The sequence below is a fragment of the Eleutherodactylus coqui genome, chromosome 6, assembly GCF_035609145.1.
Source record: "Eleutherodactylus coqui strain aEleCoq1 chromosome 6, aEleCoq1.hap1, whole genome shotgun sequence".
NCBI lineage: Eukaryota > Metazoa > Chordata > Amphibia > Anura > Eleutherodactylidae > Eleutherodactylus > Eleutherodactylus coqui.
The window spans coordinates 46,121,614-46,147,828 of NC_089842.1; the positions used below are offsets into that span (position 1 = coordinate 46,121,614).

Below are 26,215 nucleotides of genomic sequence, written 5' to 3' on the forward strand. Positions count from 1 at the left end.
AAAGGCGATGCTCTCTTGAGTATATCGCCTTACCGAGTATGCTCGCTCATCTCTAATTATTAAATATCTGAAATCTCCATTATGAGCACTAAATGCCGTCTCCCTCACAGGGGCAAATTACTATTGGTCATTAGTACTTCTGAGGTCCTGTTTAGTAATGAGTAATTTAGTAATTTTATTTTGTTGACTCGTTATGAGATAGCTTATTATTTTTACATTTTGTTTTAATAGTCAAAAAACGCCTTTAAGTAAGTCCTTTTTTTAAAATTCTTTTTGTATTGACATTGCAAATACAACCTATGAATTCTGACAAAAACTTGTGTAAGCAGCTTGTTTAACACAATATATGAAAATAACATTTTTCTTAATCAGCGATCAGGAAAGGTGAGAATGGAGTAGGTAAAGGTTGGGTGGGGGATTTAAGTCACCTCTCCGTTCTGGTAAAGGAAAAGTCACCTGAGGCAAAAGCCTCCAGCAGGAACAACACCCAGTCGAAAAAAGAAAAAAGAAGAAGTAAATATATTTGGAATGCATTATGGGATGAATAATAATAGTAATAATAAAACACATCTGGCGCCTCACCAAGCGGAGAAGGTTAAGATCTTTTCATCCAAGGCCTCCAAGTATTCCTAAATATCTCATGGGATCTATTAGCCCAACTTGTTTACTCCTCGAATCTGCATATTTAATTCACCTGTGTAACCCAGTTAGGTAATTGTTGATGCTAAAGGTTGAAACCACATAAGGGAGACTAGAGATTTGGCTACTGATATAACCTGTATGATGACGGTAGTCTTTGCTGGTCTATATTCTGATGAGGGTTTGGACAGTATTACTTACTCAGGGGGGAGCATAAAAGTACCGTCAATTGTGTCCCATATTGTTTTTTCAATCTGGATCCAGTAAGAGAGTAGTACTAGACAAGACCACCAAACATGCATTAAAGAGCCCACATGCTCATTGCAACGCCAGCATTGTTTGGAGGTGGACAGCATATATTTATACAGCCATTCAGGTGAGTTATACCATCTAGTCAGTAATTTGAAATGATTTTCTTGTAGTCTGTGACATCTAGAATGACTATGTGAATTACCCAATATAGATTTAACCACTCTGTCAGTCAGTTTGATGTTGAGTTCCCTTATCCTGGCTAAAATGTATGCTGGTCTAGAGTCAATTTGTGGGACGATGAATTTTCTTTTAAGAAGTGATAGTTTACTACTGGACCTACACTATTTGAGGATAATGTGTTCTATTTTAGTTAATGAATGAGAGGAGGGGAAGGAGTTGTTAAAATTATCCAGGGTTTTGGAAAGTGAAATAGTTGTAATGAGTTAAGGGGAGGGCATGTTGTTTGAGATAGTAGCTGTTCTGTAATTTGTGTGTTCTACAGTGTGCGTTGAGAACAGAGATCCACTATTAATTGATCACTAAGGAAGGACCAGATTTGTTTTGTGAGATAATGAAGTGTCTGCGAACACCTCAGATTTGTTTTTTGTAATTGTCTAGTTTCAATCCCAGGAAGTCTGGAAATAAGCTCATGGGGGCTGTCGGTGGTGGAGGAGGGAAATCTCCCCTCGGAGAGAGTCCCAGACGTCAAATGCGCCCCTCAAGAGGGAGTCAAAGGAAAACTTCTTATAGATTTTTTGTAATGGAAATCATAGGTCCCTTAAAAAAGGTTGGACTATGTGTAGCCTAAGCTAAGAAGCTCACAATTCGATTTTTCGAGGCTCTTTTGTGGAGGATTTAGGCCTTTGGTATTTAGAGATATTAAATTCATTTGTCCTTGGAGTCTTTGTTAAAAAGAAAATAAAAATGGTATGGAATGTCAGGCGTCCAACTGATATTACCCAACAGTATCCCCCTCCCAGATTTAGGTTTAAGGGGTTGGTTTAGGAAATAAGATAGGGCTAAAGAGTGTATTGCACGTCGCAATAAGTTGTCAGAGTATTAATTAAAGTTTAGGTCTTAACATAGTGTGCACTTAATTTATGCAGCAGGCAATTAGTATGAATGCAATGTTCTTTTGTTTCTTTTTAGTTATTTATAAAATTCAGTATATATTATAACATTTCAAATGAGAAACACAACAGCAGAAGGAGATCAGTTTGACCTCCGGTATCAAAGGCAATGGAGAATGAGGAGGGTTGAGAAGAAATACGGGGATGCGAAATCAGCACCCTGCTCATGATTTAACTGTGGCTTGGGGTATGTTCCCCTAGTGGATGAGATGCTTGTAAGTGGTCAACAAAATAACTAGGGAAAAAGATACAACTGGGAAAGCCAACCTTAAAGTCACCCAAGTGAGAGATTTGTCCAAGAAACAGGCATACTGCCTCCTAGAGCAGATGACAATGCCCTGCCCCAACCTCTCCACCCGCAGCATGGCAGACATGATCAGGTCCACCTAGGGGAAGCTAGAGGGCATTACAGGAGCCAACCCGAGCCCCACTGGAACCGGAGATGGGAGGAGAAAGACCAAGGCCCAACTCTAAAGACAATTGCTAAATCGGCAAGTAGGAAGCATGGCTGCATCCTGGGAGTAGGCATTTGGGAAAAAGTAACAGAATGGCCAAATTACAGAAGAGTATGTGGTCCATTAATTATATTGGTTGGTTTTGCTGGCATAAAAAGTCCATGGACACATCTAAGGCACCTCACTAGGAGGCAGAGGCAACCCTTGAATTAGCTGTACTCAAAGTTCTTCAACTGTAAGAGAAAAAAGAAAACAAGAAAAAGGAAAGTCAGCATTAACCACGCACTGGCAACAACATAAAGAGATCATCCAGCCTACCAGGCAGACAGGATTCCCAGTGGGATAGATCTGCCTCTTGTAAGGTACGTCAGAGTTGAGATGATTCAAGGGTCATGAGAAGTGTCAGCCATTGCAGACCCATGCTTCGAGAAGTACAGCCTAGCCCAGGATCTTCTGTTTTTGGGAGACTTAGAATGTGGCACCTTCTTCCAAGGTGTCTGTTTCGTTGTTTTCAAGATGTTTTCCCTCTCCCCAGGTGGTATCCAGGAAGGTATCTGGATCAGTTCTATGTCCAAGATATTTCAAACTCTTTCCTGATCTGCTGGAGTATGTATGAGGATATATGTGCCATCTTTGTTACTGCCAGACCAAATGGAAGCAACCATGCGTACTGAAGATTTTTGGTTGTAAGAGCTTCTAGGAGGAGTTTCATGAGCCTTCTTTTTGCCATTGTAGAGGGAGCTAGCTCTTGAAAGAGCTGGATACCCATTCTTTGGTATTTTAGCTGGCCTCTATCTCTGGATGTGAGCAATATTGTTTGTGTGTCATTGAAAGAAAGGGCGCAGCAGATTATATTCAACGGTGGATCATCCGTTTTTGGCTTTGGACGTAGAACTCTGAGTATTCTCTCAATTACAAGAGAGTGAGCTCTCTCTTCTCCCAGCAGGTCTGTAAATAGTGTCATCAGCAATATAAGACCCTTAATTCTTACATTGCGCCTCTGGCTCCTATTCTTTTGGCCTTGACTCAGGGTCAATGCCTTATCAATATGGTCTCTTTGTAATGCTACAGAGTCAGACAGGTCATTGGTTTGCGTGATGATCGCTGTATAAGTGTTGTCAAGGTCTTCCATTCTGTTGCCAATATGTTGGATTTCAGTTTTTATGTCAGTTAGTTCTGTCAGAACTGGTTGTATAGCTTGTGCTAGGTTTTTTTAAGAAAGTCTTTAGATATAGTTGACCTTTGTGTGCTGCTTTGTTCTGTCTCGTTAGTGCTGTCCATTTCAGAATCAGCAGGGTTTTCTTTTTCAGTTGTATATAAAGGGTTCTTTTTGGATGCCCAAGCTGGGGAGTGAGAGCTTCTCTTTTTCAGGAATTGCTACAAATCTAATTGGCTTTTGGATGACGTCTGCTGCCCAGTGGGGTAGTTAGTAGAGATGAGCGAGCACCAAAATGCTCAGGTGCTCGTTGCTCGAGTTGAACTTTCCACGATGCTCGAGGGTTCGTTTCGAGTAACGAACCCCATTGAAGTCAATGGGCGACTCGAGCATTTTTGTATATCGACGATGCTCGCTAAGGTTTTCATTTGTGAAAATCTCAGAAATTCAAGAAAGTGATGGGAACGACACAGAAACGGATAGGGCAGATGAGGGGCTACATGTTGGGCTGCATCTCAAGTTCCCAGGTCCCACTATTAAGCAACAATAGCGGCAAGAGTGCCCCCCCCTCCCAACAATTTTTACTTCTAAAAAACCCTCATTAGCATGGCATACCTTAGCTAAGCACCACACTACCTCCAACAAAGCACAATCACTGCCTGCATGACACTCCGCTGCCACTTGTCCTGGGTAACATGCTGCCCAACCCCCCCGCACGACCCAGTGTCCACAGCGCACACCAAAGTGTCCATGCGCAGCCTTCAGCTGTCCTCATGCCACACGCTGGCCTCATAGCCACACCACCCTCATGTCTATTTATAAGTGCGTCTGCCATGAGGAGGAACTGGAGGCACACACTGCAGAGGGTTGGCAGGGCCAGGCAGCGACCCTCTTTAAAAGGGGCAGGGCGATAGCCCACAATGCTGTACAGAAGCAATGAGAACTCCAATCCTATGCCACCTCCGTCAGGAGCTGCAAACGTGGGCATAGCAATGGAAAATCCATGTGTCACACAGTATTCATTCTGTCAAGGTGTCGCATAGTTCAATCCACACTGCAAGGGGAAAGCCGTCAGCGCTCTGCCCTCTACCCAAGTCAGTCAGTTTCTTTGTGCCAGACAGGTCAAACACCGCGATGGGAACAAAGTTTGCACCAACAGCATAGGTGGGTCCTAGGAAGCCCAAGACATGAACAGAAAATTTATCTGAGCGGCCAAACATGGCAGACTTGCACCGCACCCACGACATAGGCCTCAGCCCACAGCTTCAGCAATTCTAGGCAGAAAGCGGACTTTCACTGCACCCAGAACATAGGCCTCTGCACAAACCCTCAGCAATCGCGTGCCTACAGCGGACTCCAATGCTAGCGTAGCTGTGCACGTCTCATTAGCGCTGTATTGCTCCTGTAGTTTGTCCTAATGCAGTGCCCCGGATAGTAGAGCTAACGTCAGATTAAATATAGGTGGGCTTCGGCCCACACTGCATGCCCCAGTCAGACTGGGGTTCTTTATAAGTAGACACAGGCAGGTACAACTCCGTGTGGACCGACAGCATGGGTGGGTCCCAGGAAGCCACCGTCGTTACATAAATAAATCCCATTGCATTCCCCAGCACGGCTGAGGTAACGTCAGATTAAACGCAGGTGGGCTTCGGCCCACACTGCATACCCCAGTCTGACCGGGGTTTTTAATACATAGACACAGGCAGGTACAACTCCCTAATGTGAAGTCCGTGTGGACCCAAAGTATGGGTGGCTCCCTGAAACCCATCGGCGGTACATAAACAAATCCCATTGCAATGCCCAGCACAGCTGAGGTAATGTCAGATTAAATGCAGGTGGGCTTCGGCCCACACTGCATGCCCCAGTCTGACTGGGGTTTTTAATGCATAGACACTGGCAGGTACAAATCCGTAATGTGAAGTCTCTGCGGACCCACAGCATGGGTGGCTCCCTGAAACCCATCGGCGGTACATAAATGTATCCCATTGCAGTGCCCTGCTCAGCAGAGCTAATGTCAGATACAATACAGGTGGGCTTCGGCCCACAGTGCATGCCCCAGTCAGACTGGTAATATGTAGCTTAACAGTAACCGCGTTGGTGGGAATGTGGTGGCGACTGCAGACCTGGTAGCGCGCTTTTATTTAGTTGGTTTTCGAAATGTGGCCAGGATTAAGTGGGCCATGGCGGGGGGATGGTGGGGGGGCTCTCTTGTTGTGTCGTTAAAGGTGAAATTCTTGGACTGCCACCAGACAGACCAATGCAAAGGTATTTGCCAAGAATGTTTTCATTGTTGGAGGAGGAAGGGGATGTTTTTGAGGCACTACGTGTCCTCTCCACGTGTCCGTGGTTATATGCACCTTAAAAGAAACTGCATTGGTGGGAAATGGCCTCGCCGCCATCATGTCTTTGGGAAGCCTCAGTTTCCACACCTCAGTGACATAGCATTAGCAGCGGTATAGGCAGAGCCCAGAATTAGTAACATTTCAGCGGTAGCATTAGGGACAGGCCCCAGTAACATATCACTAGCAGCATTATAGGGGGAGTACAGTATTAGTTCCATTTCAGTAGTAGTAGCAGTCCAGACAGGCCCCAGTAACAATTCCGAAGCAGCAGTATAGGGGGAGCACAGTCTTAGTTCAATTTCAGTAATAGTAGCACTCAAGACAGGCCCCAGTAACAATTCCAAAGCAGCAGTATAGGGGGAGCACAGTATTAGTTCCATTTCAGTAGTAGTAGCAGTCAAGACAGGCCACAGTAACATTCCCGTTGCAGGAGTTTAGGGAGATAACAGTCTCTTGCACATTTCAGTAGTTGCAGTATAGACAAGGCCCCAGTTACATTTATGTACCAAAAGTGTAGGCCAAGCCCACACACCTTGCTGTACCATGAGTGCAGACGAAGCCCTTAAAAATTACTAGGATTACACTGTAGGCGAGGGCCCAAAAAAATTGGTGTACCAACAGTACTAATGTACCTCAGAAAAATTGCCCATGCCCAACCAAGAGGGCAGGTGAAACCCATTAATCGCTTTGGTTAATGTGGCTTAATTTGTAACTAGGCCTGGAGGCAGCCCAGTTAAAAAAAAAATTGGTTCAGGTGCAAGTTTCAACGCTTTAATGAGAATTGAAACGTATAAACATTGTTTACAAAAGTAATATGACTGAGCCTTGTGGGCCTAAGAAAAATTGCCCGTTCGGCGTGATTACGTGAGGTTTCAGGAGGAGAAGCAGGAGGAGGAGGATGAATATAATACACAGATTGATGAAGCTAAAAGGTCCCCGTTTTTAATGGTGATAGAACACGATGCTTCCATCCGTGGGTGCAGCCTACGTATTGTTTAGGTACCGCTGCTGTCTGCTGGTGGAGAAGAGAAGTCTGGGGAAATCCAGGCTTTGTTCATCTTTATGAGTGTTGACAGGCGGCTGCGCTTATCCATGATGATTCCCCCAGCTGCACTAAACACCCTCTCTGACAAGACGCTAGCCGCAGGGCAAGCAAGCACCTCCAGGGTATACAGCGCGAGTTCAGGCCACGTGTCCAGCTTCGACACCCAGTAGTTGTAGGGAGCAGAGGCGTCACGGAGGACGGTCGTGTGATCGGCTACGTACTCCCTCACCATCCTTTTACAGTGCTCCTGCAGACTCAGCCTTGACTGGGGAGCGGTGACACAGTCTTGCTGGGGAGCCATAAAGCTGTCAAAGGCCTTGAAGAGTGTTTCCCTGCGTGCGCTGTACATGCTGCCTGATCTCCGCGCCTCCCCTGCTACCTGGCCCTCGGAACTGCGCCTTCTGCCACTAGCGCTGTGTGAATTTTACCATCAGTTTGTCCGCCAGGGTCCTGTGGTATAGCATCACTCTCGAACCCCTTTCCTTTTCGGATATGAGAGTGGAAAGGTTCTCCTTATACCGTGGGTCGAGCAGTGTGTACACCCAGTAATCCGTAGTGGCCAGAATGCGTGTAATGCGAGGGTCACGAGAAAGGCATCCTAACATGAAGTCAGCCATGTGTGCCAGGGTACCTGTACGCAACACATGGCTGTCCTCACTAGGAAGATCACTTTCAGGATCCTCCTTCTCCTCCTCCTCAGGCCATACACGCTGAAAGGATGACAGGCAAGCAGCATGGGTACCCTCAGCAGTGGGGCAAGCTGTCTCTTCCCCCTCATGCTCATCCACCTCCTCCTCCTCAACGCACTGAGATTTAGACATGAGGGTGCTCTGACTATCCAACGACATACTGTCTTCCCCCGCCTCCGTTTCCGAGCGCAAAGCATCTGCCTTTATGCTTTGCAGGGAACTTCTCAAGAGGCATAGCAGAGGAATGGTGACGCTAATGATTGCAGCATCGCAGCTCACCATCTGGGTAGACTCCTCAAAGTTTCCAAGGACCTAGCAGATGTCTGCCAACCAGGCCCACTCTTCTGTAAAGAATTGAGGAGGCTGACTCCCACTACGCCGCCAATGCTGGTATTCCTCTATAGCTCTACGCTGCTCATAGAGCCTGGCCAACATGTGGAGCGTAGAGTTCCACCGTGTGGGCATGTCGCACAGCAGTCGGTGCACTGGCAGATTAAACCAATGTTGCAGGGTCCGCAGGGTGGCAGCGTCCGTGTTGGACTTGCGGAAATGTGCGCTGACTCTGCGCACCTTTCCGAGCAGGTCTGACAAGCGTGGTTAGCTTTTCAGAAACCGCTGAACCACCAAATTAAAGACGTGGGCCAGGCATGGCACGTTTGTGAGGCTGCCGAGCTGCAGAGCCGCCACCAGGTTACGGCCGTTGTCACACACAACCATGCCCGGTTGGAGGCTCAGCGGCGAAAGCCAGCGGTCGGTCTGCTCTGTTAGACCTTGCAGCAGTTCGTGGGCCGTGTGCCTCTTCTCTCCTAAGCTGAGTAGTTTCAGCACAGCCTGCTGACGCTTGCCCACCGCTGTGCTGCCACGCCGCGCGACACCGACTGCTGGCGACGTGCTGCTGCTGACACATCTTGATTGCGAGACAGAGGTTGCGTAGGAGAAGGAGGAGGGTGGTTTAGTGGAGGAAGCATACACCGCTGCAGATACAGGCACCGAGCTGGGGCCCGCAATTCTGGGGGTGGGTAGGACGTGAGCGGTCCCAGGCTCTGACTCTGTCCCAGCCTCCACTAAATTCACCCAATGTGCCGTCAGGGAGATATAGTGGCCCTGCCCGCCTGTGCTTGTCCACGTGTCCGTTGTTAAGTAGACCTTGGCAGTAACCACGTTGGTGAGGGCACGTACAATGTTGTGGGAGACATGGTAGTGCAGGGCAGTGGCGACTGTGAACGAAGTAGCGCGGGGCCGCCGCTGCCATCATGTTTTTGAGAGCCTCCGTTTCCACAAGCCTATACGGCAGCATCTCCAGACTGATCAATTTGGCTATGTGCACGTTTAACACTTGAGCGTGCGGGTGCGTGGTGGCGTACTTGCGCTTGTGCTCAAACAGTTGCGCTAGTGTTGGCTGGACGCTGCGCTGAGAGACACTGCTGGATGGGGCCGAGGACAGCGGAGGTGAGCGTGTGGGTGCAGGCCGGGAGACGGTCGTGCCTGTGTCCTGAGAGGGGGGTTGGATCTCAGTGGCAGGTTGGGGCACAGGGGGAGAGGCAGTGGTGCAAACCGGAGGCAGTGAACGGCCTTCGTCCCACCTTGTGGGGTGCTTGGCCATCATATGCCTGCACATGCTGGTGGTGGTGAGCCTGGTGGTGGTGGCTCCCCGGCTGATCTTGGCGCAACAAACCTTGCACACCACAGTTCGTCGGTCGTCTGCACTCCCAGTGAAAAACTGCCACACCTTTGAGCACCTCGGCCTCTGCAGGGTGGCATGGCGCGAGGGGGCACTTTGGGAAACAGTTGGTGGATTATTCGGTCTGGCCCTGCCTCTACCCCTGGCCACCGCACTGCCTCTTCCAACCTGCCCTGCTGCTGCACTTGCCTCCCCCTCTGAGGACTTGTCCTCAGTAGGCTTAGCAAACCAGGTGGGGTCAGTCACCTCATCCTCTGTGCGCTCCTCCCTCGGACTTACTGAAATTACTACTACCTCACTGATAGACAACTGTGTCTCATCGTCATCGTCCTCCTCACCCACTGAAAGCTCTTGAGACAGTTGCCGGAAGTACCCAGCCTCATCCCCCGGACCCCGGGAACTTTCCAAAGGTTGGGCATCGGTCACGACAATCTCCTCCGTTGCGAGAGGAACCATTGCTGCCCAATCTGGGCAGGGGTCCGAAAACAGTTCCTGGGAGTGAGGAGGCTGGGAGGAAGGAGGAGCAGCAGCCAGAGGATTCAGAGTTGCAGCTGTGGACGGCATAGAAGACTGGGTGGTCGATAGATTGCTGGATGCACTTTCTGCCATCCACGACAGGACCTGCTCACACTGCTCAGTTTTTAATAAAGGTCTACCGCGTGGACCCATTAATTATGAGATGAATCTGGGGACCCCAGAAACTTGCCTCTCTCCTAATCCCGCAGCAGTCGGCTGCGATACACCTGGACCAGGAGCTCGGCCTGTGCCCACACCCTGACTTGGGCCTCCGCTTCCTCGCCCCCGTCCACGTCCTCTAGGCCTACCGCTACCCCTCAGCATGGTGTATTACGAGTAGAGCAGAAACAGAACGCTGTAATTAAATGTGCCGCTTATTGGCCTGTGATTGGAGGCTGACTTCGCTTACGGAACGCACAGCAGAGCCAGGAAACAATTATGCGCAAGCCTGTAGTGAGATCTAGGTGCGTATGACTGAGCTACTGGAATTCACAGTGCAGAACCAGTCAAGTGGCCAAAGGCCAGTGGTAGACCTTAAGTATTTTGCTTCTATTTTTTAAAATGGTGAGGTGAAAAATCAGACAGACACCGTATGCAGCGTATATTATGTATACTGTTTCCCTCTGGCGGGATGACGGCGGTAATGTAACGGGCACATCAGAGCAAGGAAACAATTATGCGTAAGCCTGTAGTGAGACCTAGGTGTGTATGACTGAGCTACTGGAATTCACAGCGCAGAACCAGTCAAGTGGCCAAAGGCCAGTGGTAGGCCTTAAGTATTTTGCTTCTATTTTTTTAAATGGTGAGGTGAAAAACCAGACAGACACCGTATGCAGCGTATATATGTATACTCTTTCCCTCTGGCGGGATGACGGCGGTCATGTAACGGGCACATCAGAGGCAGGAAACAATTATGCGCAAGCCTGTAGTGAGACCTAGGTGCGTATGACTGAGCTACTGGAATTCACAGCGCAGAACCAGTCAAGTGGCCAGAGGCCAGTGGTAGGCCTTAAGTATTTTGCTTCTATTTTTTAAAATAGTGAGGTGAAAAACCAGACAGACACCGTATGCAGCGTATATTATGTATACTGTTTCCCTCTGGCGGGATGACGGCGGTCATGTAACCAGCACAGCAGAGCCAGGAAACAATTATGCACAAGCCTGCTGTAACGCTTAGCTGGGTATTAATTAGCCACTACTACCCCCACCAGACACGCAGTAAACTGAAGACGGTCACAGGCAGCCCAAATATAGTATTTTTCCAGAATTTTTTTGAAAAAGCCCACTGCCTATATAGCCAGTATACCTCTTTCCCTGTACCACTGTCCCTGCCTCACCAGTACTGCCCCTATACTCTGTAAAATTACTGCAGACTGAGGACGCTATGGTCTGCACGCCCGATATACAAAAAAAAAAAAATTGTGCAACACTGCTAAAAGCAGCCTCAACAGTACTGCACACGGTCAGATGTGGCCCTAAGAAGGACCGTTGGGGTTCTTGAAGACTGAAATAACACCTAACACTCTCCCTGTAGCAGCAACAGCATCAGCAGCACTTTCCCTGATCTCTCTCAGCGTGCATCTGTGGCGAGCCACGGGCGGGGCAGATTTAAATACTTGGGTGTCATCTAATCTCCCCAGCCACTCACTGCAGGGGGGTGGGATAGGGCTGGAATGTCACAGGAGGAAGTTGTAATGCCTTCCCTGTGCTTTTATTGGCCAGAAAGGCACGCACATTTCTCAGGGAAGGAAATGTAATGGAGTCGAGCACCGCGTGGTGCTCGTCTCGAGTAACGAGCATCTCGAACACCCTAATACTCGAACGAGCATCAAGCTCAGACGAGTACGCTCGCTCATCTCTCGTAGTTAGTTTTCCCCTTTTCAGTTTTGACCATTATGCTGCTTGGCACATATAATTGCAGCTGCGTAGGGCACAAATGTGAGGTGTATTTTAGAAAGAATAACTTAGCAACCTAAGTTGCTGTTTTAGATTGGAAATGGGGTAGTTTTTCTATATGCTTATCTAGGAATAGAGTAGGTAGAAGTGGACAGGTGGATAGAGGGGCAGGTGGGTTGGGAAGGCTGTGGTCAATCACTCTCTAGGGAGAAATTTATGAAGCAAGTTGGAGATAGCTGGATCACAGTGAGAGAATTTTCTGTCGAGCCCCTTAGGAGGTCCGAAGGTATATGACTCACTGTGAAAGATATTTCTTTAACCCTTGGAGAGATTTGCAGACTCTGCAAGAATGATGCTGAGCTTGAAGCACTCCTCTGCTCTAGCTTCCAGTAGTCCTCGTAGATACATGTAAGGCTGATTCTTCGGTAAGACAGAGGGGAGACACAGTGTGTCATTAGGTTGCTGTACCTGAGCAAGTGCCTACAGACCCATCTTGATTTTACAAGAGCAGAGTATCTGCTACCGGTGTCTGGCAGCAATGGGTGAGTCAGTCCGCTGGGTCCTCTTCCAAGCACCCCCCACACTCCCGGTGCCTTCCAAGGTGTTGTGAACGGCTGTGACCACGGGAGCCCAGAAATCTAGGTCCCAGTTTGCAAAGGCCGACCAGGCCCTAATTTGTGGCACTCATGTAAAGCGTTCCCACCAGCACAGAGAGGATTTTTCTGTTTTCTCTAGCCCACCGAAGTATCCTGCAATGGCCTAGAGAGCTCAGGGTGAGTAGGATCATTTCTAAAGTAACTAGATTGTGCCATTCCCAGAGAAACTCACTTTCCGCATTTTTTCTCACTGTGGCAGTTTGGCCATGCCCTGAGTAAGTCTTTCTTTAACCAGAGTTAAGTCACCAGAATTCAGATTTTTTTAGCTACTACAAAAGTTGTGTTTATAAATAAAATCTAATCAGTGAGCTTTAGAACCATTTTGTCAATTCATCATTATGCTCAATTTGTGAGATATACAAGAAGGGTGGATGGAGAAAGATTTTTTTTTTCACAACAAATGGAGATAATGCAGACTTGAAGTATAGTGTCTATTTTACTGTGATCATAGAGAATAACCCTAGGTTGACCTGTGATAATTTATGGTGGGCTGTGTGAAGGCCTGTTAGCGTTGGCCAATTATTGACAAAATTTGCTTGTTTCTGCAAGATCATAACAATAAATGTCTATCACATTCTCAGAACATCAATTGGCCAGGTCTGCATTTGGTGCAAACAACATGAAACCATATCCCATGGATGTACTACGGGCGTTCAACGGGCCGGTGGTGGCGGTGACATGGTCTATAGAGAGTTTTCCTAGCATGGTCTAAGACCATTGGTCATAAAACCACAATCTTTAACTGGTGAATGTGTGAGGGCCTGTTAACTGACCATATGCGCCCATGTATTCAGGAAGTTTTCCCAGACCAACAGTACCATCCTTGAACATGACAACTCTTCATCTCATCTAGCATTATTAGGTAGTGGTTGGAGGAACACAGAAATGAATTCTCTACGTTGCCTTAGTAACATAGTAACATAGCCCCAAACTCCCCAAGTAGTACCCTCATTGAGTATGTTTCGGATATGCTGGAAAAGGCTGTGAGCTATGCTGCCACTTATCCGCAAAATGTGCACTAACTGCAAGGAGAATAGGTCTCTAATTGAGTATGGAGGATGTTTGCCACTTTGGGAAATCTGTTCCACGACATCTAAAAGCCATGATCGCCCAAAAAGGTGGACCAATCCGTTATTTAGTAGGTGTTCCTTATTCAGTGACTGTTTGGTGTAATATTATCTACACTTGTATACTTTTACTGACTTATTATATTGCTTTTACTATTCACAACTATAACTTTTGTAATGTTTAATAATATAAGGACATTTTGAGAATAATTTCAATCTCTCAGGAGATTCTCAGCTATTATTTCATAATTAATAGCAAAAGGAAAAATAACCTTCTAGTAATTGCAACTATTCCCTATTTAGGTTTTAACAAATGCAGAAGTTAATTAGCTATCATGGGGTATCTTCTCATGAGGAGAATTATGTACTATAAATACAAGGTGTTTTATAATGCTTGCCAAAGTACCTACTATTGGTTTTACAGGTAGTGTCTGTATTGAAAAAATCCAAAAAGAGATAATAACAAGATCATCTGAGGACAAAACAAAAACTTGAAAATGAAGTTTCAAGATGGAGTAAGCCAACTTTTTTTTTATATTCTTACATCTATATATATAAAGGTGAAAGCCCTTACTGACTGACTCACAGACTGACTAACTCATTCACTGACTGACTCGCCACTAACTCCCTAACTTTTTGGAGTTGTACAACCATGAAATTTGGCACAACTATTCTTTAGGCCCTAAATACAAAAAGTAAATGGGTCACAATTTGATTATTCAATGCTAATTGCAAAAGTAAGTGCACCCCTTAGTAATGTAATTTCCCCGTGTCATACAAGAGTGAAATTTGGCATAAGCATTCTTTAGGTCCTAAATAGGAAAAGTAAAGGGGTCATAACTCGATTATTCAATGCTAATTGCAAAAGTAAGTGCATACCTATGAAATGTAACTTCCTGGTGTCATACAAGCATTAAATTTAGCACAAGCATTCTTTGGGTCCTAAATGAGGAAAGTGGGAGGGGTGGCAAATTCCGCAGAGGGACATTGGTACATGCAGTCTGAGGAGAATCTAACACTCCTCCATGTGTATACATATTTTTTTCCTTGGTTCCTTTAAAGTAACCTTGTCTTCATAAAATTTTCTGTGTGAACAACACTTAAACACCTGTTTCAAATTAACTCAGGTGAATCCGGGAATATCAGCTAGTATCTTATATAGTCCTTATACATTTCTTGAAACTTTGGCATATCACGTTTTGACTGATTATATCAATAGTAATGTTGTAATCATCACATTTATTGTCTTCAAAACCTTTCGTTAGGACAACTTCTGAAAAGTCATACATGTCAACATTTCACTGCTCCAGTGTTTTTTATAAAGAAATGGAAATTTGGGCTTGTACTCTACCTATGCTTTTTCCTCTGCAAACAATGGACGACTAATTTATTCCATAATCTGAATCTCCCACTTCTGTATCCAAGACTTTTCTTGTGCTGCACCAGCTGTATGGAATGAGATACTCTGGACAGTCATATTAATTCTCAATGTCCACAGTTGTAAGTATGCCCTGAAAGTCCCAATTTTTTAATCAGGCCCAGCATATTCCCTAAACTGACTTCTTTCCTTTTACCCCTCTTATACAATATTCCTCACAACCTAATCCATTAATCCAACAGTATCCCCGACACTGTTTGTTACCTAATGCACTTCATATCTGTACGTACACTGGATGGCTGCTCTTGAAGCTTTATGTATACATCCCTTTTTTTTTTAAACAGCTGGACCAGAAAACAAAACAAGCACTTTTTACTTCTTATGTCATCCCTATTTTCCCTATAGATTGTAAGCTCTTCTAAGCAGAACCTTCATACCTTTTGCTTGAATTGTTTATTAGTTTGTTACTACAGTGTCTGGCTTAGGATGTGTGCCCTCTGAATTACATTATGAAGTTGACTTATTCCTATAGAGCACAAAACAACTAAAACACCAAAAAAAAGCCCAACTAGTGACCCCACTAGCAATATAATATTGAGAAGGGCAGCATCCAGACACATAATATCTAGTTTACATTGTGACAAGGCATACTGTCTATAAAGTAAATAGGGTAACAGCATCCCCCTGACAATCTTTGTTGCCTAGCATCTTCATCAGGTAAATGGGGCAACAGCATTAGTTGAAAAACATGAAAAATATCAGGGGAACACTGTTTGACCCTTGTATTAGTGTATAAGTGTAGCTTGTTATGTTATAAATTAGAGATTAGGTGTCCCAAAGCCACCCTCGTCAATATTATATTGCTAATGGTGAGCTTTTTACCACGTGTATCAATGTGGAAATAGCACAGTGAATTAGCAAGGCATATGCCAGTTTTCGAAAAAAAAGTTTGTTTTAATAGTTTGTTAGTAGAAGGCTTGGTCACTAGTCGGGCTTTTTGGCCTTTTAGTTGTTTGAATAATTTCCTTCCACAGTTTACCTCTTTTTACTTTGCAATCTTTAATTCTTATGATTTATTCCTACTAGCATGGTCACTTTTGGCAAATTACAGTATCATCACACACAATCCATTTTAACTGGAAGCCATGGTGGCAAACAGCAGATTACAGCATGTCCAGCTCCCAAGATATATGGCTAACAACAGATTTTCCCAAGGTTAATATGGCAAACTGCTCAGATGAAAACAGGGAGACTCAGCCAGTGTGACTGGAATGTTCAATGAGGACAAACCATCATACCTAATGTTCTGGATAGCCTTGAATTAACAATTGATTGGACATTTTGTCAAGCTGATTGACATCCATAATAGGATGTACTCTCCGAAGATCCTAAATGGCCTTGATATATTGGTAGGGCAGAAAAAAAGGGGAAAAAAAACATATATCTAAGCACTCAAAGGTGTAAGAGAAATAAACATGAAACTGAAGTGAATGAGATGATTAAAATTTAACCTTAATCCATAGAGGGGTGGTGATCACTCACCCACCTACATCCACTATGGCTTGTCAGATATCAATACCAATTTGTTAAAAGGGAAAGCTGTAGGCACAAGTCAGGAAAACCCAAATTTATTCCATAACATAGGTATAGAAACAGATGCAGGCATGAAGATGGTGCAAACCTGGCACCGAAACACGTTTCTTTTTCCTTTGTATCTCATGTGGTTTTTGCATTTCAGAGTTAAGTTTAAATGAAGCTTCATGATGATGGGACATCATACCTTATCAACTTCTAGAAGCCATCAGCTTTCCGTTTGTATATCCTCATTTGAAAACATCTGCTTGTATGACTAGAAACATTCCCCTTATACAAGAAGTCTTTATGTTTTCCACAAGTTCTTTGTAACAGGCTATTAATGCTTCAGAAGAGTTGACATTTGGATAACTTTAGTATCTGCCTTCTGGATCTATTCTTTATCTCATATCTTCATTTCTAAGAACCAGAACTCCAGAATCCACATACGTATAGTCCATGTTGATTGTGAATAGAACTTTCTATAAATTTAGACACGTTGCTATGTGACAAAGACATGAGTGGATTTTGTATCTTCATCAAATAGTCATGGGCAACACAATATGAAGAAATGGCACATTTTCACATGACAGTATAATCTGAAGTAGTACTATTGAGGAGTAATAGTTCCCTCATGGTTCTAATGTTGTCTCAAAGTAAATACATCTCAGACATACTAGTCATTTAGTGTGATGTCCTTTATTCATATGGAATCTCTAGGAAAAGGCCTACATGTAACTAATAACTCATAATGAGGAGATGGATCCTTTAGTCTTAATAGCCATTTATAGTAAAGCTTTGATAAAATGTGTCTGAATGAAATGGAGAACATCAACAAGACAACAGTTAAGGAATTCATTATTGCTGGCCTATCTGAAACCCCAAATCTAAATTTTTTTCTGATTTTTGTGTTTATGTTGATTTACATCATCACTGTACTTGGAAATGTGTCAATAATTGTTGCATACAATCATAGTGCCAATCTTCAAACACCTATGTATTTCCTTTTAGCCAACTTCTCCTTCCTAGAAATTTGTTATGTTTCAGATACTTGCCCCAAACTGTTGTCTACCTCCCTTGCAGATCATAAGTCAATCTCTTTCTATGGCTGTGTTACACAAATGTACTGTGGATTGCTTTTTGCTGGCGCCGAGTTCTACGTGCTTGCCACCATGGCCTATGACCGTTATAGTGCGATCTGTAGACCACTGTTATACAATATGATTATGAATAAGGTATCCTGTATCCAGCTAGTAGGTGGCTCATGGGTCATTGGTGCCCTCAATGCTGTAATACACACATCTCTAACCTTCACATTACCATTTTGTGGGTCTAATAACATAAATTACTATTACTGTGATATTCCGCCTTTACTCAAATTAGCATGTGTGGACACCAAAATTAACGAAATCACCATTTTTGCTGTCAGTGGATGTGTTATCATTGGCTCGTTCATATTAACAATGATCTCCTATGTCAAAATCATCTCAACTATACTGAAAATTAAGTCAGTAACAGGAAGGAAAAAGGCTTTTTCAACTTGCACTTCCCACTTAATTGCTGTCTCTGTGTTCTATGGCTCAATTTTTTCTGTATATTTCAAGCCAAAATCAAAGTATGAGCTAGAACAGGACAGAGTAGTGTCAATCATGTACACCGCTGTGGCACCTCTCTTAAACCCTTTTATATATAGCATAAGAAATAATGAAATGAAAGGCACACTTCAAAAATTATTACGTATTGTGACGAAAAAGTGCTAACGTCAGTATAATTCATTGTAAAAGAGATTAAACCCTTAGTGACCAAGCTTGTTTGCACCTTAATAACCAGGCCAAATTTTGGAAATCTGACATGTGTCACTTTAACGTGGAATAACACCGTAAAAGTTTTGCATATCCAAGCGATTCTGACATTGTTTTTTCGCCACATTTTGTACTTCATTTAGGCAGGAAAAAATAGACTGATAGAATTTGTGTATATTTATTAAAAGCGCCAAAATTGGTAAAATTTTGAAAAAATCGTCATTTTTTCACATTTTCAACTGCAATATCTCAAATATGTGCAAACTTAACATACAAATTTTTGCTAAGATAGCTATTTCCATCTGTTTACTTTATTCTGGACGCACATCGGAAAAACTTTCATTTTTTTAACCATTTAGGAGACATACAATTTTAACATTAATTATTAACATTTTAAGGAACCTTTTTGTTTTTCTACACTAAGCTAAGATTACAAAGGCTCATAGGTGTCAGAATGATAGATACCCCCACAAATGACCACATTTTAAAAACTACACCCCTTATTGTATTCACTGAGGGATGTCAGGAGTATTTTGACCCCACAGTTTCTTTTCAGGAATTAATGCAATTTAGACGAGAAAAAATAAAATTTTATATTTTTGCAAATATGTAATTTTAAACACAAGAATTTTTTCTATAATCCCCATGAAAATGAGGATTAGCTCCTTAAAATGGATACCCCCATTGGCTTTCAGATTAGACATTTTGCTTGAAAGCGTTTTAGGCCCCATTGCCCACTTGTAGAACCCTTAAATAGCTAAAACGACAGAGGACCCCCATAATTGACCTCATTTTGAAAACTAGACTCCTTAACGAATTCCTCTAGTGGTGTACTGTGTATTTTGACACCACAGTTTTTGAATGAATCTAAGCAAAGCAAAAGTAAAAAATTACGATTTTAATTTTTTTAACAATTATGTCATTTTAAAAACAGTTTTTTTTTGTACAACAGATACATGAGTGAAGACTTTCACTCCAAAATGGATACCCCTGTTGTCCCGTGTTCAGAAAAATACCCCTTGTGGTCCTAATATTATGTCCGTATGCACAACGGGGCCCTAACCGGACGGAGCAACGGGTGGTTTTTAAAACAGACATTTTGCTTGAAGGTGAAGAGAACCCCCACAAATTACCCCATTTTGAAAACTAGACCCCTCAACGAATTTATCTAGGGTTGTACTGCATATTTTGACCCCACCATTTTTGAATGAATAGAAGCAAAGCAGAAGGAAAACATTACGATTTTCATTTTTTTTGGCAATTGTGCCATTTATTAAATAGTTTTTTCTGTACAACATACATAGGAATGAAGATTTTTAACCCAAAATAGATACCCCTATTTTTTCCCGTGTTCAAAAACATACCCATTGTTCCCCTAATCTTCAGTCTGGCTGCACAATGGGGCCCAAACTGAACAGAGCATCAAACTTTTACTGTCTTTAACTTTTACGTGATCGGCGAGGGTCCACAGATAAGGATCCCATCGGGGGACATCACCGGTGGCCTTAGTTAAGTAATTTCACCTCCCCTCAGGGATCGGATCTGTGACGGGAGGTGAAACTTTGTTTTTTTTTTTACTTTTACGTGATCGCCATTATCCATTGGATAACGGCAATCATGTGACCAAAACGGCATACTGTGGCCCCCATGAAATCTCTAGGCTCTTGGCTACAGTTAGTAGCCAGGTGCAGGAAGATTTTAAATTACCCCGGCAATCTGCTGCTTTTGCGCCTGTATCTGCCATTTTGGTGATGGACGCATGCGCAGAAGCCTGGGTAAGGTCTGCGGATAAATCCGGGGGCCTTAGGTACCTAATCTCATCTCCCCTCATGGATATGATCCGTGAAGGAAAATAAACAAACTTTTTTCTTTTTTTTTACACTTTTTAAAACTTTTTTAAACTTTTACATGATCGCTGTTATCCACTGGATAGCAGCAAATATGTGACCGGGGACCTTCTACAGGAGCTCCTGGTGACAGCTCCCTCTTCTCGGCTACTCATACCAGCCAGAAACAGGGAGTTTTAAAATTTCCTGGGCCTCCCGGCCCTCTGCACGTGCGCATGATGTAATGTGCCTGGCGTGCATGTGCAGACGCCGGCTGCAGGTTCGGAGAGCACGAGGAAGATGCCAGACATCACGGAGTATGGGGAGTGAGTATTCTCAGCTCCCCTTATGGATCCAATGCGTAAGGGGAGCTGAAACTTTAACTTTTATTTATGTTTCATTCACTTCAATGCGATTGTGTATCCGGGAGGGAGGTCCCGCGGCCCATCACGTCCAGAGCCTGCAGGGCTGTCATTCCCAAAGGAAGCATGTTTTTATGTCCTCTGGGAATTAAGCCCAGCAGACCAGGACGTAAAAAGGCAATGGGCTGGTCACTAAGGGGTTAATTCAATAAGGTATAATGTATATTTTGTTCACTTGCTGTGCATTATCATTATAAGTAAATTGGGTGTCCTTTTGTAGAAATAAATCTTTGTGTATTATGAATGGACTGTGGACTGCTTTTTACCCCAGGCTTATTTCAAAAAAGTAACATTTCCCAAACTGCTCCATTACATTTTATGCAGGTTTTTGTTTAGATTTTTTGAAGTCAAAAACAGGTGAGTGTCATAAAAGGTGAGAAAGAATAAGGGATGGATACAATTTATCCTCTTTTTTTGGATCCACTCCTCATTTTGGTTTCAAAAACTGCATTAAAAAACTGAACAGGGTGCGTGGCCTGGCTATAGTGGGAAGAAGAAGCACTTAGCTTGAGCTCCCTAACAGGTTCCAGAAAACCCACTGAAAACCCCAGGCAACAATGCGGAGAGGATCCATGGGCAACTAGAAAAAGTCCAAGGGTCACCGGAAGACCACTCAGACATCGGGTTCTGCCAGCGGGATCTACAAATTTATGACAGAGGCAGAGGAGAGGGCCGCTGAACAGCCTGACACACAGGCCACAGATCCAGCTGTGGCACAAGGGGGATTCCCCCCTCCCTTACAGCAGCAGCAGTGGACAGTGGACAGAGTTCCCCAGCCACTGATGACATCCCTGCACCTGAGGTCGGGAGGGAGCTCTCTCCAGGTGAGAGCAACAGCTCAGTCACCATGCCACATGATGCAACCACAGCACTTACCCGCTCTTCTCCTCCTGTGCACAGACCATTGGAAAATGTGATTGTTCTCAGCAAGAGAAACGACGTAATCTTGTAGATATGATACCTTTTAATGGCTAACAAAAATACATGATGTAATAATAGCGAGCTTTCGCACCAACGCAGGGTACTTCTTCCGGCTTACCACAGAAGAATTTGGGAGTATAAATTGATAACAACCTTTGACACGCTGAATACTGGGTTAAATTATTCCCCAGGATTTATGCGTGAATGGGAAGTGTGAGACTTGATTGCACAGATAAGACCCCCATCAACAGCAATTCAGGGACCATAAACTTTCACTCCCTTATCAGTATTTAGCTAAAAATGTTTGTGTATCTCTTATAACAATTCGAGCCTGTTGACCTTTCCCCCCCCCTCCAACAGTAATTTAGAGACCATAAAACTTTCACTCCGCTATCAGTGCCTAGACAAAAAAAGTTTGTTTTCTGGTTTGCAGAATTCCTTTTAAGTGCGAACCAATCACATCCATATCTGTGCCTTGTCATAAGTATGTATGTTATAAGTGTGTATAAATATGCATGCCTCTTCAGATCCAATCCATTTAAGCCGGAAGAAGTACCCTGCGTTGGTACGAAAGCTCGCTATTATTACATCATGTATTTTTGTTAGCCATTAAAAGGTATCATATCTACAAGATTACGTCGTTTCTCTTGCTGAGAACAATCACATTTTGCTCTACTGGCTAACACGGTACCAGATCTTTGTTTTCATCAGACCATTGGAGGAACAGCTGATGATAACCAGCAGGGTGGCAGTGAGCAGAGAGACTGCAGGACACAGCCCCAAAGCAGTCCAGACCCCAGTAGTGGGCACCACCATCTTCCCTGCAGGCTCCATGTGGCTGGAGCTCCCAGCACAGCCTCTGGCTCAGTGCCAGACACAGCTCCCTGCTCCCACTGACTCTCTGGCTCACAAATACAGCGTGCTGTTCAGCCTCTGGCTCAGTGCCAAACACAGCTCCCAGCTCAGCATCTATCTGGGGCTGCACTGTCAGTCCCTGGAGCAACCTCCCTACCCCTTACTGAAGCGGAGGTACAGCAGGCCTGACCAAAGGAGGTCCCTGCTCTCCCTGGTCCCTTCATAAATGAGAGGGCTTTGCCCCCTCCTAGAGCCAACAGGGAACCCCAAAATGAAATTGCTCCCCAACTCCACAGTGCTGTAAAAATAAATGGTGTGACAAGCAGCCCCTCTAGTGCAGCTGACAACGAGACCTCTGTAAACCACCCTGCATCACCCTATTCACAAGCACAACAGATGTAAGCTGTACCATGAAATAGCTCCAAGACCTGCATTCTCGCATGAACGCGATACCAACCAAAAACGACATGTAAGCCTATATAGGTCGCCTGGAGGCTTTGTATCGGGCAGAAATTTTCTCGCTTCAATCTGAAGTACAGACAGTAGAACACAGAGTGCCCGATGCAGAAAGCGAGATACAAAAAAACTCTTGACAGAATCGACTCCGTCCAAACAACCTTAGACACCATTCAGTACAACTTTGTTACCTATGGGATATGATAGTTGGCATCGAGAACCAAAATCGGCACAATAACCTGCGGGTTAGAAGTCTCCCAGAGACAATTGAAGCTAAGGACTTCTCACATATTCTGCAGACCATCTTCAACATTGTTCTAGCAGTACCACCAGATACACCCTAGAGCTGGGTAGAGCGCATAGGGCCCTGGGCCCCAAATCAACAGACACTAACCAACCCAGGGACGTGATCTGCAGGGTCCACCATTACCTGCAAAAAGAAGCAATCTCCAGGAGACTGAGAGACGGGGCAGCAATAGCATGCAAAGGCAACCCTATTCAAATCCTGCCAGATCTATCACGCCTCACTCTGCAAAAACGCTGCACTTTACCTCCACTACTTGAGTCCCTGAAAGCCCACAACCTGAATTACACCGGGGCTTTCTTTTCTGCCTGTAGGTGTGCCACAACGGCTCAACCCACATCTTCCGAACTCCAGCGGACCTCCCCGGATTCCTGGAGGCTCTTTGTCTGCCACACCTCTCCATACCAGAATGGCCAGACCTCCCATTGGGCTTCACTGGGGAAAATCTACCCCCACGTCCAAGGCAAGCCCGCCCCCGCAATGCTAGGGGATCTACTAAAGACACAAATGCATTGCCTGTGTGAAGACAGAAGGTCATCATCCTGGCCCTTGTTGATTCTAGTTACGGATTTCTGGACTCTGAGTTCTCACCTACAATAGTTTGAATTCACTCCTTGCCTGGGGGTTACCCCTGCTGATTCATAGTGGCGGGTTCTGGGATGGGGGAAGCACCCTCCATAGAAAGCCTGTACTCCACTCCGGAATTGCGTCTACTGCTTTGAGTAGAGGACGCTGATTTTTCTTTTCCATTGTTCCACCCAATTTTGTAGGCCCAATTGGCCTATATTTCTGCAGGTTTCTGCAGTAATTTCTTGTATTCTATTACACTTTCTTTTCCTTCTCTCCCCCTCCCTTTGTTTTCCTTTTCTTCTCTCAATTCTCTCCCTCTACTTCTCCTCTCTTCTACCTACCCAGCCTTCCCTCACTTTCCTCCTTTTCTTCTCTGAAGGGAACCACCAGGGGGGAGGGGCAGTTGTGATAGGTACAACTGTAGATAATGGCTCCATTGAATTTATGCTCCCTAAATGTAAGGGGCTTGAATTCCCCACAAAATCGGTCCCAAATTTTGTATCTGTTACATAAACAAAGGGCTAAAATATTGTTTCTACAGGAAACTCACTTCTGGTCTGGGCATGTCCCCATCATCAAGGTCCGGTAGTATACTTCCTGGTTCCACAGCATGAACCCAACCACAAAAGTGAAAGGTGTGTTGATCGCGATCAACAGGACGCTGCCGCACGACGTCATGGACTCCCACTTAGATCCCGAGGGCAGGTATGTCTTTCTCATTGCTTTGCAATGGTATCGGACACATGAGCGCTTTTTATGCGCACGTCCGATAAATTATAAAACAGAAATCGCAGATCGCACCTATCTGCGATCTGCGATTCCTGTTCTCTTCTCTATATGCGCTCAATGGGGCCGGCGGCAGCAGCGCCGACCCCATTGAGAACATATAGTAGACAAATCCTTCTCCTCTGCCACAGCTGTAACAGCTGGGGCAGAGAAGAATGATGTTTGCCCATTGAATTCAATGGAGCCGGCAATACAGCCGGCTCCATTGAAAGCAATGGGCTGCCGGCGAGCGCGGGATGAATTTTCGGGAAGGGATTAAAAATATAAGCCCTTCCCAGAAATTCATCCAGAAATGTGTAAAAACAAAAAAAAATATATACTCACCTGGTCCCAGCAGATGGAGTTCAGCCGCGGCCGGCCGGCAGTTCTCCTGAACTGCTCTGAGTAGTATTCAGCAGCCGGGGATTTAAAATACCCGCCTGCTGAATGAGCTGCCTCTGATTGGTCACAGCCTCACCAATCAGAGGCAGCTCTCACCCATTCATGAATTCATGAATGGGTGAGTGAGTGCTGCCTCTGATTGGCTCAGCGCAGGGACCAATCAGGGGCAGCTCTCAGCTGTCATTCAGCTTTTGCTTTTGACATGGTTTTTGTTTCTGTGGACTGTTTGAAAAGGAGACATCTGCCTCGAAACGTGTCACTTGTTTGTTTAAAATACATTGATACCTCCTTTTAGTTCAAAGTTTCAATTCTTACTTGGATGTTATGCCAAAGCCCTTGCTTTTGTCTTCTTCCTCCATATTTATTGTATTAGGTAGCTTTCAGACAAGCATTTTTTTAACTCCATATTTGGTCCATGTTTTGCAGACCATCATATGGAGCTAAGATTAATTTATGCTTCTATTCACATGGCCGTATTTTTTCACGGGATTTTTCAAGCACAGCATGACTGATTTTTATCAATTTTTGCCTCTGTATTGCTATTATTTTCTATTGGGCAAATACGGATCAGTACTTGCACAGTGGAAAATAAAAACAAGGCCAGTAAATACAGATGCAAATACTGATGACATACGGTTCTAATGTCATCTGAAACATGTCCATATTATTGATCCGTATTACGGACGTGTTAAAATACTCTTCTGAAACCATCCTCACGATAGATGAAATTATTGGGCAACTACCGGTATGAGGGTATCTGAACATTTACATAGAGCACATATGTAGGTAGGCAGGAACAATGGGCTGCTGATATATTGCAACTGTGATTCATAGAAACAAAACTATAACAATATTTACTGGGGTGTTTTAAGTTACATTTAGACATTTACAATTATTGTAATGAAAAAAAATTGTAGATGAAGCAGCTGCACTAAAACATCTAATATATTCCCACTGGAAAGCCCATGTACATATGGGACGTCGTGAGTGATGCCAACTTGAAATAATTGCTTTGTAAACTATGAAATGTTACAATATATCAGTTACCTTTTTTAAGCCCTTAGTTTATTTAACTACAGGAAAACAAAAAAGTTATAATTTTGTCAACTGACAAATTAACCGGACATAACCAGACACAAGTGTCCATCAAATGTATAAATGGGCTAAAAGGACTTGCCATCAATATGTATAAAATGATATATTAAGGTTGAATTCACAGCATGTGACAGCAGGAATGAATGCTCTACAAGAAAATGTTGGCTGACTTCCTGGCTGAATATAAAATAATCTGCTATGGCTGTGTGGTCCAGGTCTACACTTTTGGTTTCTGTGGTTGGACTGTCGTAGGACTGAATACTTTGCCATGCTGGCTATGGCCTATGACCAGTATGTTGCCATATGTCATCCACTCATCAGTA

At 44.3% G+C, this 26,215-nt stretch overlaps 1 protein-coding gene across 1 annotated transcript; it reads left to right on the forward strand.

The window, feature by feature from the left end:
- The first annotated feature begins 17,295 nt into the window (after positions 1–17,295).
- On the forward strand, positions 17,296–18,234 carry LOC136633565 (olfactory receptor 5AP2-like). Its single transcript, XM_066609328.1, has one exon. It carries the CDS (start codon positions 17,296–17,298, stop codon positions 18,232–18,234), a length of 939 nt encoding a protein of 312 aa, XP_066465425.1.
- Positions 18,235–26,215: the final 7,981 nt, after the last annotated feature.